The sequence below is a fragment of the Ruditapes philippinarum genome, unplaced genomic scaffold (genome assembly GCF_026571515.1).
Source record: "Ruditapes philippinarum isolate M1 unplaced genomic scaffold, ASM2657151v2 ctg5303_1_1_1_1, whole genome shotgun sequence".
NCBI classification, from domain to species: Eukaryota; Metazoa; Mollusca; class Bivalvia; order Venerida; family Veneridae; genus Ruditapes; species Ruditapes philippinarum.
In genome coordinates this window covers 27,893-44,581 of record NW_026857201.1, presented here as the reverse complement: position 1 = coordinate 44,581, position 16,689 = coordinate 27,893, and the positions used below count along the sequence as shown (strand labels likewise).

The following is a 16,689-nucleotide window of genomic DNA, read 5'->3' as shown; positions in this document are numbered from 1 at the left end:
GCTGTTTCAAAACAAAGTCTGTGATTTTGAACTATTTGTTTTGTTCTCACCTCCCCTTCACTTCCCAGATTTTGGAAAGTCACTCTAATTTATGGTAGGTATCAATATAACTGTTGATATTTATCCTCCACTGCTGTTTAAAACTATTTGCCAATGTGGAGAAGTTGACAGTACTAGTAACCTGTGGAAATTAAAGTTTAGGTTAACTCAGCTACAGAATGAAGGAACACTCCAGCTACCAGTGTGTGACTGAAATATATGTACTGTTGTAACTTGACTTAAAATTCATTTAAACTTAACAAAATCGTAATTTATGTAAATTATTGATAAACAAGTCTGTATCTACACTAGGCATAATACAAGGTTTATGAGGAAGTATAAGTTGAAGATACTCTTATTTCTTCATACAATTTTATGAATATTTTGTAAAACTTAACTATTCTACCATGAAATGCAGTATTGAATGTATGGTATGTAGATTTCATGCAGTGAATATGTAAAGTTACTGATATCTATCTTTTCTTATTGCAAGATGAAAGGGGTATTGAATGTATTTTCTCATTTATTTAATAAATTAATTAAAGAGAATTACTTAGTTACATGTTTACTTGTATGTTTGTAAGGACCAAATTTCATGAAACATATTGACTTTAGTTTTATATTACAGACCTGGGACTAGGCTGATGTAACTGAGTTGACTTAATTCATGTTATGGCCAACAAAATTTAATTTCCTTTCTTTTTCTTTTGTGAAGAAAATGATAACCTTCCTTTGAGCTTTGTGGTATAATTTGTAGTGTACAATACAATGTATAGTAAAATTATGATGGAAATATCAATTAAACAAGATAACAGCAACTGTAAGGGTCCTTAACTTAAGATAATTTCCTGTTATAATTCTTGAATAACATGCTTGGTTACTTATTTCTAACAGCCTTTGTAAAGAGATATTGATTAAAAAGTTATCTAACCAATAGTGTATCAAGTGTCACAGGGTGAGTTAGATGTGCAGCCTTACTGGGACTCAAACCCAGGACCTTAGGAATCCTGTTCCGTGGCTGTTATGACTGAACTTTCTGGTCGCCTTCTTTAATAGTAATCAGTTCTAAAGCGTTAAATACTTCCCTGCTGTGTTGAAATTTGTCCTCAAATTTCTCAGGGTTACAGAGTAATGTGAATGGACCTTTCCAGTGTTTACAGATTGATGTAAATTTGCTACTTTGTTATCCAATTGCTACACTGAGATAATACATAGTCACTGGTTGACCTGGTTTGCACCAAAGAACACGTGGTTATGTTTGTGATACTGTTTGTGAGCAGTTAAACCTAGCAATGAATGGAAAAGGTGTGGCTAAATGTTCTGCTATGAAAAACCGGAAAGGTCCATTTAACTCTGAGTAATATGTAGTCATGGCCTCATGTTTGGCGTCAATTGTCACAGGGCGGAAAAAATGTGCAGCCTGACCGGGCATAGACCCAGGAACCCTCTTTATACTGTTTTGTAGCTGTACGGGCTAAGATGTCCCATTGCTTACACATTCTTTCCTCTAAATAGTGAAAAGCTCTAAACCATTACATAATCATACAATTGATATATAATATATGATATTAAATAACTGTTGAATTAAAATATTATGTTTTCAGTATATAAACATACATGTAGAATGATCATTTATCATCCAGGTATATATTGACCTTGGGCTAGGAATTTCTATAGCAAATGTTCAGTAGTGTGAATGTTATCTGATAACAGCATAACTGTATGACGGTTTGTATGTAAAATAATTAAACATCTATTTACATGTTCAACAGATGCTACAACAACAATTCAATATCCGTACCTTATAAAAGACAGCTTTACCGAGCAGTGTAAATATATATAGTAAATCAATACAGACCATTCTTTTTCTGATATGTTAGTCAGTGACACATGTATGCTTTATGTTGACTTCATAATAGAGGCCCATACATACAGTTTTATATTGTGGAATTTTTTCTTGATCAACTTCTATCCAAATCATTGTTTATTAGATCTATTTCTTAATAGTAAATATTACTGATTTTTTTTGCATATTAAAGCAAACTATTTGTGAATGAATGAGTGTATTTGTCTCACATTAGATGTTTACTATAATTATTATTGTGCTTTAATGCAGGAATGTTTGAACATGTAGGGTAGATGTTATTTAAGTTTATGATAAAATTGTACAAATCAACATTTTCATGTCCCACAGAAATTTTACTGAAATCGATTATTTTTATTAACTCTATTGCTTTTGAAATGATACAAAAACTTGTATATAAATATTAAACTGATGAAATATTTCATAATACTATAGTGATAACTTCATGGTCATCATATTAGTTGTTAATTTCAAGATGTTAAAATTGCAAAAAAAAAATTCACCAACATAAAGTTCATCATTTTGTGTTGTGCTTCAGCCCCTTATTTTTTTTATATGAAAAATAACTGTATGATCCAAATCACTTGTAGTCAGGAAACCAGATGAAAATGTTAGACAAATTCAATATTTTCCAACATCATTTTCCGTTTTCAACAAGATCATTCAACTGGAGAGTAGTCTGTACCAATGGTCATTATAATAGCATGAACGTATTTTTTTTACTTATCCTCAATTTTGTTTGAATTATTTACATGCTAAAATACTTAATTAAGGCTTAATATACATGTATTTAAATGGAATAGTTAATTCAATAATGTTTGTTTATGCATTATATGTAAAAGTAAAATGTATGTTGTTTATGCATAGTTAATATACTTATGTATGTAATTTTAAAAATGTTTTGCTTTCCAAATATTGAGCAAATGAAAGTATCTATATGTATCCACCTTAAATCTGAATAATCCTTTACAGATCCTGTAATACAAATTTTTTATGGTTTTATATTATAAAGATGATGCTCAAATTAAGATTGATCAATATTGTAAGTTCTAAAAAGCATTATTTATAAAGATATTACCGAATTTAACATTTCATGTAAATAAAGGGAGGTAATTAGAAATTTATTTTCTATAAAGTTTAAGTCAAATTTTCCAATAAGAAATGAATGCATATATTTTAATGATTACATATAATGTGCACAAATATTTGCAGTACATATTTTACATATTCTTTGATGTTTGAAAATTGTTTTATTAGCATAAATGTATACATATATTAAATTTGACTTAAGTGTGGTAACAACCTCAATTACAACATACAGGATCTTTAATATGGATGAATCATGATATACAAGAACCTGACTGTCATCACATGTGGCAGACCAGTACCTTGAATTCAAACATTTATCATGATCTACATTACTTCTGTCTGTATGTAGTTAAAAGAAATACTTATAACTATAATATACTAAAATATTGTGAATCATATGTTTAATAAGGGCCTCATTATATTACAACATTCTGTACGTTGACATTTTGCTCGGATAACATTAAATACAGCAACTATCACAGTTAGAAAGTGTAGAAATGGATCTCACTAGAGTAATGTTATTTATTGGAATATTCTTTATTTATAATGGTATGTCTTCTTTTGTTTTAGGATGCTCTTTGTACTTTCTGTTTATTACATACATTATATATATTATCTAAACATTGATTTCTATACACAGTTACACATGACATTAACATTTAAAGAACCTTAAAGTTTTTTTTTATTATGTGAAATTAATGGATATTTGGCAAAAGAAAGAAAATGTTTGTCTGAATTTGATTTATGGGTTTAGTTATTTGATATTATAGTGATTTAAATTGTAGATTAATATTTTCAAAATGATATGAAACTAATAGTAGTTTAAAGCAGCATGCCTCCAGATTCATGCAAATTTTCATGAAAATTTTGAAAATGTAATTAAAAGTAAAATATTGTGAAGTGAACAAAGAAAGTAACTTACACATTGCAAACAGCACTTACAATCCACGTTAATTACCAAAAGAGAGGTCAAAATATACATATATACCTTTTACTGCATTAGTAACGCAGTACAATTATAGTGATTGATACTGCAAAATAAGTCATTAATGGCACATAACACATAAAGAATTAATTAGCCATTGAATCTTTGTACTTATTGTAAGATTTAAATACATTTTTTAAGGATTGAATTTCTTGAAATGTTTTGGCTTATCTGGAGGTGTGCAGCTTTAAAAGTGAAGTAGGCTTGAGGTTACTGTGGTTAATACTGAATGCAGGGATCATAATGGTTTCTGTCTTACTTGAAACACAACTATTTGTTCTCATATGAAATTTTGTACTCCAGTGAGTTCAAGGAAGTGAACTTGAAAGTATTTAATATAGATAAAGTTGCAATAATTGAATTTGTTTCTCAAATAAACAGTAAGATGCTTTTTGTAATATGTCTATGTGATAAATATTTATAAGCCACATTTTCAAGGGCAACATCATTTAAGCCGCATGACGACAAAACCAAAATAGTGCGTTTGCGACCAGCATGGATCCAGACCAGCCTACGCATCCGCGCAGTCTGATCAGGATCCATGCTGTTGGCTATCAGTTTCTCTACTTGTAATAGGGTTGGTATTTGAACAACATGAACCCTGATCAGACTGCGCGGATGCGCAGGCTGGTCTGGATCCATGTTGGTCGCAAACCCATTATGTTGGTTTTGTCGTGCATGGCTCATTTGTATTCACTGTTAAAAGACATTTTGATAAGGTTTCTATTCAATAATTGCTTATTTATCCAGAACAAACTTTGTTTTAATATAGAAACTATTTATTTGGTAATTTCCCCAAAAAACAAATTTTGGTCACTGTTGCAGGACCATCTTATACCCTTTTCTTGAAAATTTCCTTAAAAAGTTTTGCTTGCACAAAATCATTAATGGATAAAACCCTACTTTAAATACAGGTAACAGAATAATATTTTGTTACGGAACATTAAATTAGTTTATGTACGGTATTTATGTGTGCCAAGGTCATTGAAAGTCAGATGGGAAAAATTGTATTATTTTAAAATCATTAGTAAATGTAGTAGATAAAAAAGTTTATATAAAGATCACCCATACCTCATTGTTTTAGATTTGAATCCTGATGAAGATGTGAACATCAAACATGTGAACTCTCCCACTTTTAGCGTTTCTGCAGCCATATTTTCGAAGATTTTTCTTAAAAGAAGGGGTTTTTTTTTCCCACAAATTTAAGAAATCTCCTTCTTTTTGATATCAGAACTTTCTTGTTTGTTTATTGCATATTCTAAAATTTTCCTTTTTTTTTTGAAGAAAAATCTCCCACTTGATCATTGAAAAAAGTTCCCATTTATGGTCAACATTGCTGCCTTGTTATGCCTGTAATATTGTCTTTATATGACCAAAATGAATTTGAGGTTTCTGATATATGTTATCAAAAATACTTATAAGTTTTATGTTTTGTTATGTTAAGTTTTATGTTTTGTTATGTTAAATTTTATGTTTTGTTATGTTAAGATTTATGTTTTGTCATATTAAGATTTATGTTTTGTTATGTTAAGTTTTATGTTTTGTTATGTTAAGTTTTATGTTTTGTTATGATAAGTTTTATGTTTTGTTATGTTAAGTTTTATGTTTTGTTATGTTAAGTTTTGTGTTTTGTTATATTAAGGTTTATGTTTTGTTATATTAAATTTCATGTTTCTGGCTGAAATACTTTTCACACTTAGTTTAATATGTAACATAATCATTGCAGTTAAACCGACTACCAGCCAGGCACCAACAGCAGTACCAGATCCTTGTGCAGCAGGTACAGATAGGGATACATGTTGTGGGATAGCAAACTGTTCGTTTACAAACTGTACAAGCTTGAATGAATCAGCACTAGAAGGTAACGTCAGATAGACTTACATATATATACATGTATACACTTTATGATGAAAACTTTACATAGAAGTTATTTACATGTGAAAAACTGACTATAGGTATTAAACAATTATTGTCAGTATTTCAAATTATAAAGAGATAGTTTTAATGAAGAGATGACTATATCATTTAGCTGATTGTATATATGGTTATTTTGCAGCTTGTGTGAGCAATGTTAGTGCCCACTGTAAGCCAGATACCAACATTAACCAGTGTGGCCCAGCAACACCAGCAACCGCATCAACCACACCCCAACCAACAGATGTATGTGTGACCTACGACACCAGTACTGAATGCTGCTCACATGTTGACCAAAACTGTACTTATATCACTTGTACAGGTTCTGACAACAATCCACATGAAGGTAACCATAGAAACTGTATTGCCACATTTTCTCACCTTTTGTAGCAACAATTAATATTACAGGCGATAATAATGAATGTTTTTAGTCATCATAAGAATAATTTAACTAAAAGATACTGAGATCCTAATATTATTGTTGTATTTTGTACATTGGTCGGTGAGATTTGTTCATTGTTATTCCTTTTCCACTCACAGATTAGGGGTTTCTATGTTATTCTTGTTCTTTGTATTGAAAAAGCTATTAGTTTTTTACCTGTTCAGGGGGTACAATATCAAAACTAGAGAGTGATTGATGTTAAGACAATTTAAAGCTAAAGTGCTTTTTTTTCCATATAATTTGAATATTCAATTTTGTTAGTTTGGGGTGGGGAGGGAAAAGAATCACATAGTCACTTGGATAAGTTAGACTGTATTTCCTACATTTAAGTGTAGTTTTACTTGTAGCTGTTCATTGCTGTGATTAATTTGTTCTAGATGGAGTAATCACATATCAATAATTTGAATAACATTTGTATAACTATAGTTTATTATCACCTAATTAGTATATATATCACTACATACACTTTATGATTTATACAATCAGGACTGGAAAAATGTGAGAATTCAGGGATACAATGTCAATGCATGTATTTACAAAATATGATTTCTATTTACTACCAATTTTTTAAGACAATTTTCTAACAATTCCTTAAATAACTCTGCAGTTGGCAAAGATAATATGAGCCACATCACGACAAAACCAACAAAGTGCGTTTGTGACCAGCATTGATCCAGACCAGCCTACGCATCCGTGCAGTCCTGATCAGACTGCACGGATGCGTAGGCTGGTCTGGATCAGGATCCATGCTGTTCGCTTACCAACCCTATTACAAGTAGAGAAACTGTAGCGAACAGCATGGATCCTGATCAGACTGCATGGATGCGCAGGCTGGTCTGGATCCATGCTGGTTGCAAACGCACTATGTTGGTTTTGTCATGACGCAGCTCATATATATTATTTGGGAGTGTCCTTGCAGTAAAGGTCGATCTACAATAATGCTAGTTAATCAATAAGCATTGTGAATTATGAAACTTTTATATAACAGAATAATTATGATACCTGTAAGCTGAAAGTCAACTGATATTATAATAATGTATAAAATTTCATATTTTCCAGGATGTCATGTGAAAAGCAGTAATTTTTCAATATTTTGTCAAGATACACCCCAGCACCAGTGTAATGGTAAGTATCTAACAAAAATGTGTCTCTCTTTAATGAATTCCCAAAAGTATTAATACTTAACTTTTATTTGTCTGCCACCATAATTGCTTGCTATGTTACTCTGTCGTTTATGCATTTTTATTGTCCCCCCCTTTTCGAAGAAAAAAGGGGGATATAGAAATAGGCTCCATCTGTCCGTCTGTCATACTTTTGTGTCCAGACCATAACTTAGTCATTTATCAAAATAACTTGGCACAAATGTTTATTATAATAAAATGATGTGTCATGCGCAACAACCAGACCCCAACCTCCTGGATCAAGGTGGCATTTGCTTATATTCAAGGTCAACATTGTCTATTTGAGGGTATATGTTGTGTCAGGTCCAAAACTTTCTTATCTTTAAAGGGATTTTGTAAATATTTGCCACAATTGTTCACAGTAATGAGACGATGTGTCATGTGCAACAGTTGGTCACCTACCTCCAAGGTCAAGGTCACACCTAGAGGTCAAAGATTAAAATAGTCTGTGATAAGGTATATTTTATGTCCAGTCCATAACTTTTTCATAGATCAAAGGATTTTGAAAAAACTTAGCACAAATCGTCACATTAATAAGACAATGTGTCATGCACAACACCTGCATCCCTACCAACAAGTTCAAAGTCACACTTAGAGGTAAAAAAATTAACATAGTCTGTTATAGGGTACAGTAAAATCATTATTGTTCGTGGGGCACGAATTTGGTTTTCGTGGGTAGGTCAATCCACGAATCTAAGATCTGATAAAATTTTATCCCAACAAAAACTTCTTGTAATGCCTCTTTTCTATACATTACAAACATGCATCAGCGCTTTTCCGCCAATTTTTGTGTAATATAAATGCCCAGAGGCAAGGATTAAATTTATTGACAAGTGCTGTGTGATACGGAAAGAAGTGTATATGCTGTAAGTAAATGAGCAGCAATTACGTGTAAGATTACTTTGCATTTGGTTATTTATTTCATATTTTTACAAGAAATTGAAAATCCACAAATTGAAGAACCCTCAACAATGCCGTTTTGATAAAACCACGAAATTTCATGCCCACGAATATAAGTGAATTTGCAGTATATTATTTGTCAGGTCTCTAACTTCTACATAGATCAATGGATTTTGAAATTACTTAGCACAAAGAGTCACAAAAATAAGATGATGTGTCATTAATTGATTAATTTTCCATTTAGTTACATTGTACTCATGCACACAATAGACTGAAAATTTATTCAGATGCTAATATTTCTGATTTGCCTCCTTACCTAGATCTTTTTTTTTAATAACTGATATTGCATTATATAATACATTTATCAAAGTAGAAGAGTAGTAAAGTTTTAAGATAATCACAAAGGAAGAAATCCAGAATGATATTCAAAATAAAGCATTGTATTAGCTATTGTTTATATGTTAATTTTCTAATTTCATAGCTGGCACATCTACATCACCGAAACCTGACGTAACAACACAGCCTCCTAATAATGGATCTTCCACCCAATCATCGGATACCAGTGCCAACACTGGCGACTCGGATCAAGGCCAGCATTTTGATGGAGCTTCATTTATTGGTGGCATCGTTCTTTGTCTAGGTATTGTGGCCATCATTTTCTTCGGATTGAAATTCTACAGGGCAAGGACAGAGAGGAATTATCATACCCTGTAAAATTGTGTCACTGCTACAAAAATCATCAAATTTCTGTAAAATTTAGTATCAAAATATGAAGAACAATAGTCCTTTAATATATATGATCTTTATCACAGTACAAATATAGAGGTTTTCAGATTGTTATTCCATATTCCAACATCTTTGATATTTTTTTTACAATTCAACTGATGTTAATTTTGTAATAAATGTTTACGTAAATTGGCTAAAGAAAAATAAGTTCCAAAATGTTATAAAAACTGTTTACTTAAATTGGCTAATGAAATAAGTTCCAAAGTGTTATTTTTTCTGAAACCTACTTAAGTTATTTAACAGTTAAAACATTTATCTAAATGTGTTTTAGAGAGAGCGTATTTTTGTCTTAAAATAGACTTTTGTCATTGGTTAAATTTAACTTTTTCATCAGAATCGACCAATGAGACACAAGAGATTTAAGAGGGAGGTTCAGATCTCAAATTTATTAAGTAAAATGGATAAGAGTCAAAAGCTATGTCGGTCAAAAGCTATACATAGCTTATGTTTTGTGAAATGTTATATACATATTTATATACCGACAATAAATAAATTCTGATTTGATTTGATTTGAAAAAGGGTAAGTGTGAATATTACATAGGAAAGTTGCAATTTTTATATTGTTTTTGTTTTACAAAGTGTGATGTGCCTTCAAAGGGTAAAATAGATGAAACAATGGTGTGAGGCTCTCAACTTTTTGTCAGTTTTCTGCTCAAGAAGTTCGTCTTCTAAATTTTCAAGTGCTTATTAAGATGATATGCTAGCATAGATAAGAGAAATAAGATATTTTTGTAATAGCATTATAGAGTCATAGTTAATTTTAAGTGTAGTAGAAATCTCATAGAAGCATTATTGGTATAAGACTGTTATACATGTATATCATACTTTGTTGTTTTTTTGGCTTTGTTTTTTTAATGGAGGTAATTTTTTTCTCTGATAATATAAATATATTCTGAAACTTTCAATTTTAGACGTATTATAAATAACAAATTTAGAAATTCAGTTTAGATGTACTATATATATAAAATTTAGAATTTTAGTAAAAACAATGACAATGTCTGATTTGAAAGGGAGCAATTATGCAGAACTATAACATATATGCATATACATGTACATAATTATATATAAAAGGGGTTCTTGGAGGACAGCCGAAAGTGTTTCATTCCAAATATTCATCGTGATATATACTAGCATTAATAAAGCTGAAAAATAGATAAAATTAACATCATAATTCAGTTCTTTCCCAGGACATCATCATATATACTAAAATAGTTGCAGGTAGTCTGCCATGATATCTTTTACAAATCATTAATAATAATGCTAACTGTTTAATAAATAAGTTCATTGAAATACTTTAATGAAAATTGGTTAAATACATTGTAAATCATTTCTTATATATTGTAGTTTCATACATTAATGACTAATCTATAAGCATATTACATCTTTTATAAAAGTGATATACAACTTAATGGGTATTTAACATTGTTAAATGTGAAACTGGTTCTACGCATTATATTCATATTTTCATGTTACGCACCATGTTTGATACACAGAAAACAAGTGAAACATGGGAATACTTACATCAAAGAAATGTATATTTCATATTTTCTTATAATGCTAAATTTAAAGTAGGAATAAGTTTCTATCACAACTGATCTGTAATTATTTCATTGCTTATCATAGGATGATAAGATGAATGAATGTGAATTATATATTTCACCCATATAGCTGTACATAATTGATCTTAATTCTACTTAATAGTTGATAATTTTGTTGTAAATGTGTTTAATGTTTGAAATTGATTACTGTAATTACTGTTATTACTGTTGAATTTTTTAATTGATTGCTGTTATTATAGTTAAGAGTTGAAATTGATTACTGTTATTAAGTAAGAAATTGTAATTTATTACTATTTTTGTAGTGAAGAATTGTAATTTGTGATCATTGGTATAACAGTAAGAAATTGTAACTGATTACTGTTATTACAGAAAAAGACCTGTACTTGATTACTGATATTATGGAAAGTAATTTCAATTGATTACTTTTATTTCAGCAAAAAATTGTAATTGATTACTGGTATTGCAGTAAAGAGTTGTAATTGCTTACTGTAATTATAGTGAAGTATTTGTAATTGCATCGGTTTGATGTACTACAAAATTCAATGAAATTATTTACGACTTTTATGATAAATTACTTTATTTTTCGACTATAATGAAAGTTAATCATTTCATACAGCATTATACTTCTTAAGCAAAAAATTTCAACAGGAAATTATATTTTATGTAAGAAAATATTTGTACTGAAAAAATTTATTTAAAAAAAAATATTCTGTTGTATTTTTGTTTGTGTGTTTTATAAAAACAGTTAATTTCATGTTTTTAATTCTCAATTTGAAGTAAAATAATCAGAACTTTGATTTAATTTAATTAACGTTTGTAATAGCTGTTTTACATGGATAGTTATTTTGAGTTGTGAACAAACAAATTTGTAAAACTTGTAAAAAAATGTTTAGCTTGAAAATATGAACCCAGCATAATCAAAAATTATTTTTATTTTAAGACAATTCTTGCATACAATTTAAAAGGCTGCTTCTTCAAAGATTTGCAGATGAAACACTTTTTGTTGTTGGAAATTAAGTAAGCTGGAACTAAAACTGAAAAAAAAGAGCCGCGTCATGACAAAACCAACATAATGGGTTTGCGACCAGCATGGATCCAGACCAGCCTGCGCATCCGCGCAGTCTGATCAGGATCCATGCTGTTCGCTTAAAAGGCCTTTTACAAGTAGAGAAACTGATAGCGAACGGCATGGATCCTGATCAGACTGCGCGGATGCACAGGCTGGTCTGGATCCATGCTGGTCGCAAACTCATTATGTTGGTTTTTGTCATGACGCGGCTCAAATCTATATTTGCTGTTGTTACTTTATGTCACTATCTCCATGCTAACTTACACATTAAGTATGAAGGAAATAGGTTCACTCAGAAATCTGTATGTATATAGTGTTATAATATTGTTGATCTGTTGTGTTAAGGTTATTTTACGATTGTTCATTCTCTTTTTTTCTCCTACAGCTTTAATCTAGTCTAGTTAACTAACTCTTACTCTAAATGTGTATAATGGATTTGCCCAACCTTACCATTTTCAAACATTTTAGTGATTATATAACAAAATACAAAAATTGAGAAAATTGAATCATCAAACAGTATAGAGCCCAGTCAGACTACAAGGTTGTGTTGGCTGGTCAGGCTCTATACTGCTGACCTGGCATATTAAAATATAATAAATATAAGTCCCAGTGCTAATAAAGGCTAAGTGCTTTCTTTTTTAGCAGATTAAGTGCTAATAATATTTTACCTTTTTTCTCAAAATTCCAAGCTTCCGAGCATCACAAGTATCAAATGAAGATTGATTGTAATTCTTTGTTTTGTTTTCCATTTACGGTACATTAAACAAACATCTACATTTGTGAAGGAAAAGTAGACTAAAAAACAATTGATAACAAAAGAAATAAATGATCATTTTTAATGCTCTTCACCCTGAAAAACATTGGTTTAAGTTTTTCATTAAACCAAGGCATGTTTTTTCTTGGTGGGGCTGAGTGGTTAACATGTCCGACTAGTAATCCAAGGATTGCTAGCCACATTGGATCAATCCCTGTCAGGTGTTGGCCTTTGATTTCTTGAGAAAGATACTTGAGCCAAGTTTATGTGATCTTCCGTAATTTTAAAAAGTATTATTTGCCTTGAATCTCATAGTTTCCCAGGTAATGTTATGTTTATTAAATATAGGTCTTATTTCTCAACTTAATTGTTGCCAATTTTGCCTTTTCTTCTGGAGATAGAAAATGTACGTTTAAAAGAGTATAATTTTATAAAATGGAAATTCAATATATTTTGATATAAAATATATACTATTTTACTGGAATCTTCGGTGCAAATAGCTTAGTTATTGCTCAGTGTTACATGTATATTATATATTTTAATAAAGGAATGATGTAAATGACTTTGCTATAATAATCATACAAGTGTCTGGATATAAGAGCTTTTTGTAATTATCTATGCTCCTGAAAAATTTGTGTTGCAGTGATTATCCGAAAAAAAGCTTAAAAGTATGTGATATTTTTTGCCCATTTTTTCCGTAGTGCTTTTTCATTATATGTCAGTGTTGAGCATTCACAGACAGCCCATTCACAATTCCAAAATGCCAGCTTCACAGCTGAAAGAAATGCCACTTTCACTATTCACAAATTCTTTGAAATTTCCAGAAATCGGTATTAAAACAAATTTGAAAGCTATTTTTGAAAGTCGCCCAAAAACATTCCACGTTATTACAAGATATGTTGAAATATCTCAATGAATCACATACTGATTGTAATTAAAGTTGATGCAAATCATTTTGTAATAAAGTTTTGGATAGATATAGTGTTCCGAGTTTTACTATAATGAAAATAAAGATTTTTTTTATTTCTTTTGAACAAACTTGTGTTAATTTTGTCTTTCAGCTTTATTATAGCCAATGTTGTAATGTCTCTCCCAGTGTACGGAATTTTGACCATTTTGAAAGGGGAGCGGTGTGGGGTGTCTTTCTGTATACAAAAGAGCTATTGCTTATGTTTGTACCACATTCCTAGTTGCTTTACCGGTTCATAATGATTTCTGGAAGTACATGTGTATAATGTTTTACTTATTTTTGTTGCTTTTTATTTGTTAATTGCTTACTTTACTTTTTACTGATACATTTATATTATACAGTAGAATATGTAATTAAAAAAATAATTAATGTATGTGCAAACCTTTATGTATACAGTTGGTCCCTATAATTTGGTGTATATTAGATTGGCTTTAATTTGAAGAACTTTACACAACTGCATTGCATACCAAACTATATTTACCTATATGTATACTATGGTATACCCTCTGTGTTACCCTTTTATACACAACATAATTTCCTCAGTTTAAAAGTGCTATTAATTTTTGTTTTGTTTTCCTTTTTTTAATGGAAGGACAACAATTTGATTTATAATTTTTTTATTAGTTTATGTTTATAGGGAAAAAATGCCTTATTTGTTGGACGTCATTGTGAATTCATCATATGTAAGTGTAAGGGATGAAAAATACTACATAATTTACAACGTTTAAGTGCTATAGTGTACGAGATGTAATATTTAAATTGAGCTTGAATTATAGTCCTAAGTGATTGAACTTTTTTTGGCGGAAATATTGCCTCAAAATCCTGTAGAAAAACATCATGTTGTATGTTAGGCTAAAATAGCTTGAATTTTTAGTAAGTTTTAAAAGTTGATTAATGCTGTACAAAGTTCCATATATGTTTTATCTCGGAATGGTAAATGTAAATGACAAATATGGGGCCAATTATGATAGCATTAACAAATATAGAAATGTGGTAAAGAAAACTTTCTAATTTTACCTTAGGTTGTATTGAAATTGATTGTGTTTGTTCTGACATAAAACTTGATGTAGAAGTGTAGCAATGTAGGTTTCAGTGTACCATATGGTAGATTGATTTCAGGTACAGTAATAACAAGGTGAGGCATTCATTAGGGACATTGATTTAGTAAATGATTATTGAACAGTCTGAACAATGATGTCAATCCCAGTTACATGATATACCACTGAGATGGAAATCATACTGTAAATGAATCTCTTCTATTATTTAGATTTCTGTAGTGTATTCCAGCTTTGAAATAGATCTATTTATAAATGATTTAATATGTAAGTACAATATTTTGATGACTGACATGCAGAGTTTTCTGTATGTGTCACATAGATTTTATTTCCAAAGTTTCTGTTAGCTTTTGTTAATTGTAATTTGTTATAGTCTATTAATGTTTTGTTGTTTATTCTTGATATTTTGGACAAAACAGTACACAAATAATCACAGTATCTTTTATCTTAGAATCTCTCTCTCTCTGATATGACTCAGTTGTTATAATTTGTAATAAGAAGCTCTTGTCTCGTAATTGATATGTCATATACAAGTATTGTATATTCAGATTTAAAACTATTTTTATACTAAAGAGATTTAATTATCCTTGATCACTAAAATAATACTGCATTTCTTACATGGGTTCATCCAGCTTTAATATACATGCATATATATTCACTGACTATCGTCAATTTTGAGGATATCAAGGTAGAACTAGAATCAATTAACAGTATAAGAGACTGGTCAGACTGTCATCATGTGCTGGCTGATCTGCCTCTATTCTGGTGGTAGCAGGTGTAAAACTTCAATGATCAGATCTAAGTTAACAGTATCTTTGATAACAGAAGTGTTCATGAAAGTCCTGAAGTTTGAAATTTATTTACATTTTAATGCATTTACTTATTATACTTTATAAACAGAATCTCTTGTTTAAGCGCAGGAAAGACATACTGTATGTACATAGTAAAATGTATTCAAGAATCTGTGATTATATACAAGAAATAATAAGAAAGATTAAGCAGAATTGTTATAAGTTCATATCATCCAACATCAACATTTTATAGATATCCTGTTAAAATAGAATATAATAGATTTAAGATTTTACAAGGACTTCTTTTCACAAAAACTGAAATTTATCTTTGAATAGTTTTCAAATAGTAAAATCAAATATGGTAATTTTAATGAAGGTTTATACACTCTGCAATTTAATACAGTAAAATGCCTCGCCAGAGTAAACACTTCTGGTTCGTTGATGTCACTTTTATTTTAAGTTGTTGTTATTGTTTTTTTTTTTAATTTCCCAGCTATCAATGGATACGTTAGACTTTACTATGAAAACTGTTATAGAATCTATAAATTTGTTGTGGAAGAAATCAGATAGAAACTATGTTTTGATAATGCTATGTATGCTACATTTGTGATCTTATTTTGTCTGTAAAATTGTGCAAGTAATATGGTGTTAATAGGGTGTTATAGTTAGATAACATATTTGGAAAATAATGTGCATGTATATAATGATTAAAGTTAATTAATTGTTAAACTGCATTTTCTTGTATATTATAAACATAAATTTTGTATATTACCTCAACACAATATGCTCAGGGATGAACTTTTGTGATGGCAAGTTGTATCCCCGGCGTCGTTTTTAAACAGAACCACATTGTAGATTTTGACCAAATGTTATATTAATGAACCTTAGTTGGTCCTCTCTAAACTTACATTATTGATTACAATTTGAGTGATGAATAAGTCACTATAGCTTAAATAGGCTGAAAAATATTCAAATTTGGCCTAACCTAGTTATACGTTAGTTTACACAGCCTTATTAACCTTATGTTAAACTACAATATCAATAAAAGAGTTTATATATATGGTATGTAACATTATCTTTCGGATCTCTACATAAGTTATATTGATTCTATCCCGAGAATCAAAAATGGCTGCCTCCTTTGTACGAACCCATATGGGCCAGAATAATTGCTCACTTGCTGGTCTGGTCGTAGAGCCCATATCAGCGGCGACTTTTCAAGCTGAATTTTCTCCGATTTGTTCTTCCTGCAGTACTTCCGGGGCATCGTCTAACAAAACTGCTCTTGTTAGCG

The 16,689-nt window shown here is 30.2% G+C and overlaps 1 protein-coding gene across 1 annotated transcript in view; it reads left to right on the top strand.

The window, feature by feature from the left end:
- Positions 1-16,127, top strand: part of LOC132749063 (sialomucin core protein 24-like) — a 28,320-nt gene extending 12,193 nt beyond the window's left edge. Inside the window, exons 4-7 of the mRNA XM_060738745.1 lie at positions 5,704-5,838; positions 6,034-6,237; positions 7,393-7,458; positions 8,896-16,127. Coding sequence (XP_060594728.1) covers positions 5,704-5,838; positions 6,034-6,237; positions 7,393-7,458; positions 8,896-9,128 — 638 coding nt within the window. The 3' untranslated portion in view covers positions 9,129-16,127. The remainder of the gene's footprint in view (positions 1-5,703; positions 5,839-6,033; positions 6,238-7,392; positions 7,459-8,895) is intronic.
- The last annotated feature ends 562 nt before the right edge of the window (positions 16,128-16,689 follow it).